This window comes from Anopheles darlingi, chromosome 2, assembly GCF_943734745.1.
Source record: "Anopheles darlingi chromosome 2, idAnoDarlMG_H_01, whole genome shotgun sequence".
In the NCBI taxonomy this organism is placed as follows: Eukaryota; Metazoa; Arthropoda; class Insecta; order Diptera; family Culicidae; genus Anopheles; species Anopheles darlingi.
The window spans coordinates 86,084,402-86,086,901 of record NC_064874.1 but is presented as its reverse complement, the minus strand read 5'-3'; the positions used below and the strand labels follow the sequence as shown (position 1 = coordinate 86,086,901).

The 2,500-nt window shown below is 44.2% G+C and overlaps 2 protein-coding genes across 2 annotated transcripts in view; one reads left to right on the top strand and one right to left on the bottom strand.

Annotated features, from left to right (window-relative positions):
• The window catches only part of LOC125951362 (uncharacterized), an 89,676-nt gene that overhangs the window by 75,477 nt on the left and 11,699 nt on the right, over positions 1 to 2,500 (bottom strand). The window lies entirely within an intron of this gene.
• Positions 1,689 to 2,500, top strand: part of LOC125959606 (uncharacterized) — a 1,129-nt gene continuing 317 nt past the window's right edge. Inside the window, exons 1-2 of the mRNA XM_049692432.1 lie at positions 1,689 to 2,139; positions 2,201 to 2,500. The exon at positions 2,201 to 2,500 is cut by the window's right edge and continues 13 nt beyond it. Coding sequence (XP_049548389.1) covers positions 1,689 to 2,139; positions 2,201 to 2,500 — 751 coding nt within the window. The remainder of the gene's footprint in view (positions 2,140 to 2,200) is intronic.

Sequence of the window (2,500 nt, the reverse complement as noted above, 5' to 3'; positions counted from 1 at the left end):
GTGCTTTTTGTTGAATCATGACCGATGAACGGCATCAAGTTTAATCATCGAGGGTAAAAGAGCGAGAAAATTGTTTTCAAAACAATACAAAAATAATGCAACACACTTTCTGCGTTCGCTTGTTCGCACAAACATTCAAATGACGATAAGGCAAACACCAGATTTCAGTGAAGGATTCCAATTGGCAATAATGTAAGCATGTGAGCTAGAAGACGCTAGAGAAAGCAGAGCAGCTGTTGAAAACATAAATGGCGTACATAAATTGTGATCGTAAACCGCGCGCATCATCGATTCGTTGATTTGCTTTTACTCAATATAGCTGCTTCGTAGCCGAATGTTCTATTGTTGTATGCGCTCTACACCGGTATAGGAATAGATACACACTTTTAAAAAGTGATCTAAAATCGAAGGAATGAACATTGAAGCACTTGAACTCATCAGCATAGTAACGTACATTTACACACTCACAAAACCATGCATTAATAGGAAAACAAAAGTGGAAACAATGGATCGATGTTTAATAGAAATTATAAATCACACGATGGAAGGGAAGGTAAAGAGAAATTGAGGTTTGATTGAGATAGAGAGAGAGAGAGAGAGAGAGAGAGAGAGAGAGAGAGAGAGAGAAAGAGAGAGAGAGAGAGAGAAAGAGAGAGAGAGAGAGAGAGTTGGCGAGGGGAAGAGAGTAGCATTTAAAATTACACTAAACTCTAAGGAAAAGAAATATAATGAACACAATCCGCAACAACAGAAATAGGTAGAGAGTGCGAACAGGACACTTACCTTCCTTGTGGTAGGATAACGAATGAGATGCATTAGTCAGTAGCAGTAGTAATAATAGTAGTCAGGGTAGTAGTAGTAGTTATTATGAAAAAAAAACCTGAAAACTGAACAATCGTATTGAATGATCATCTGTGTCAGCTCCAATGCTCACATCTCGGTGTCCTTGAGAGTGTTAACAGTTTCTCCTTGTCGTCACTGTTTCATTCAACCATTCAAGTTGTCAAACTAAACGAACAACGCAGCAGATCGAAAAGCTGCATAAGTGTATTTAAGTCCCGAGTAGTACCGTAGCAGGCAGGCTCTACAGCAGCATTAGAACGAGTATCGCTACTCCGTAAACCCTTTGGTAGCTGAGCAGCAGAGAACCAAGAGAGAAGCGATCTTGTAGTCGACTTATTTTTCTACAAAACAGTATGAGACAAACAATAGGTTTTGTATATTGTCCTCTAGGTCTATCGGTGGAGTACACAAACAATTTAAGTACAAAGCAGCGTTCGAGGCTGATTCCGGCTGATAGGATTCGATGCCAACCATGTTTGATTTCTTTCGAAAAAATAAGATCACTAGCAACCACCACCCACCCCGCGAAAACTAATCGAAGGACCATTCAACTCAAGGTTCCCTTAATCATTCGGTGTACGGTGCACCAGTGCTGCTCTTGCGTGGATCTTGCTGCAACTCTCTGAGGCAACTAGCTACAAGGTGAAATTACGCTGAAATAAAGAGAATACTTGCAGACACTTACAGGCATTCTGATGATTCCCGGGGGTAGGGATGGGCTGTCCATCAAAACAGATGACAGAGTAACAACAGCGGAGTTCACTCATAATGGATGGTGCCCTGGCTATACACCGCTACTGTAAGCCAAACTGCAATTCAATCTCTGTGCGACAGTCGAGACCGCGATGCATCGGTTTATAATTGTTGTGGCACTGCTGATTGTTCAGTTACCGGGAGATACGAGTGCAGTACGAACCTGCGCCGCTCAGAGCAGGAAGATCGTGCATCGGTTCTATCTGTTACGGCACTGTCAGAGATCCAAACGGAACGTGATTGGGCTTGCGAATGTGAAAACGGTACGGGCTTGTGCTGATCTTGCCCGCGGTAAGCAAGCAATGGCTTTCAATTATGCACCAGCGGGACGCACCGGAGTGAATCGTTACGAATTGAACAAAAACCAGAGCAGGCCTGCCCCGTGGGTTCCACCAAAGGCAGGTTCCGGTAGCAGTACGACCATAGCCCCGTTTGATGACTTCTACAATTGCCAAGTATTGGACTGTCCGGAGCATCGTAACCTTTCGTCGATCGTGAACGATACACGGTTCGATTACTACTCAATGTTTGCCAGAATGCTTCGTAAGTCTCACCAGCACAGGGAGCTTAGGTCTAATGGATTAACAGTATTGTATACGCTTAGCTCCAGCAGCAGCAACTTGCATCCCATCGATCGGTGTGTTTCTGTTCGAAGAGACGAGGTACAACTACTCACGCGCTTACAACTCGTGCGTGACGCAACACGGCGGAAGCTTAGCGCACGTTGCCAGTGATAGAAGAACATTCGAGATGGCTCGTATTCTCACCAACCTACCGAAAGCCAATGATAATTCTTCGTTTAACGTACCGCTATTTTACGTCGGATTGAACGAATCCATCCGCGATCGGTTCTTCACTTCCGCCGGTGAACGTTTAGATTGTTTCACGTTTCGTGCCTGGGCTC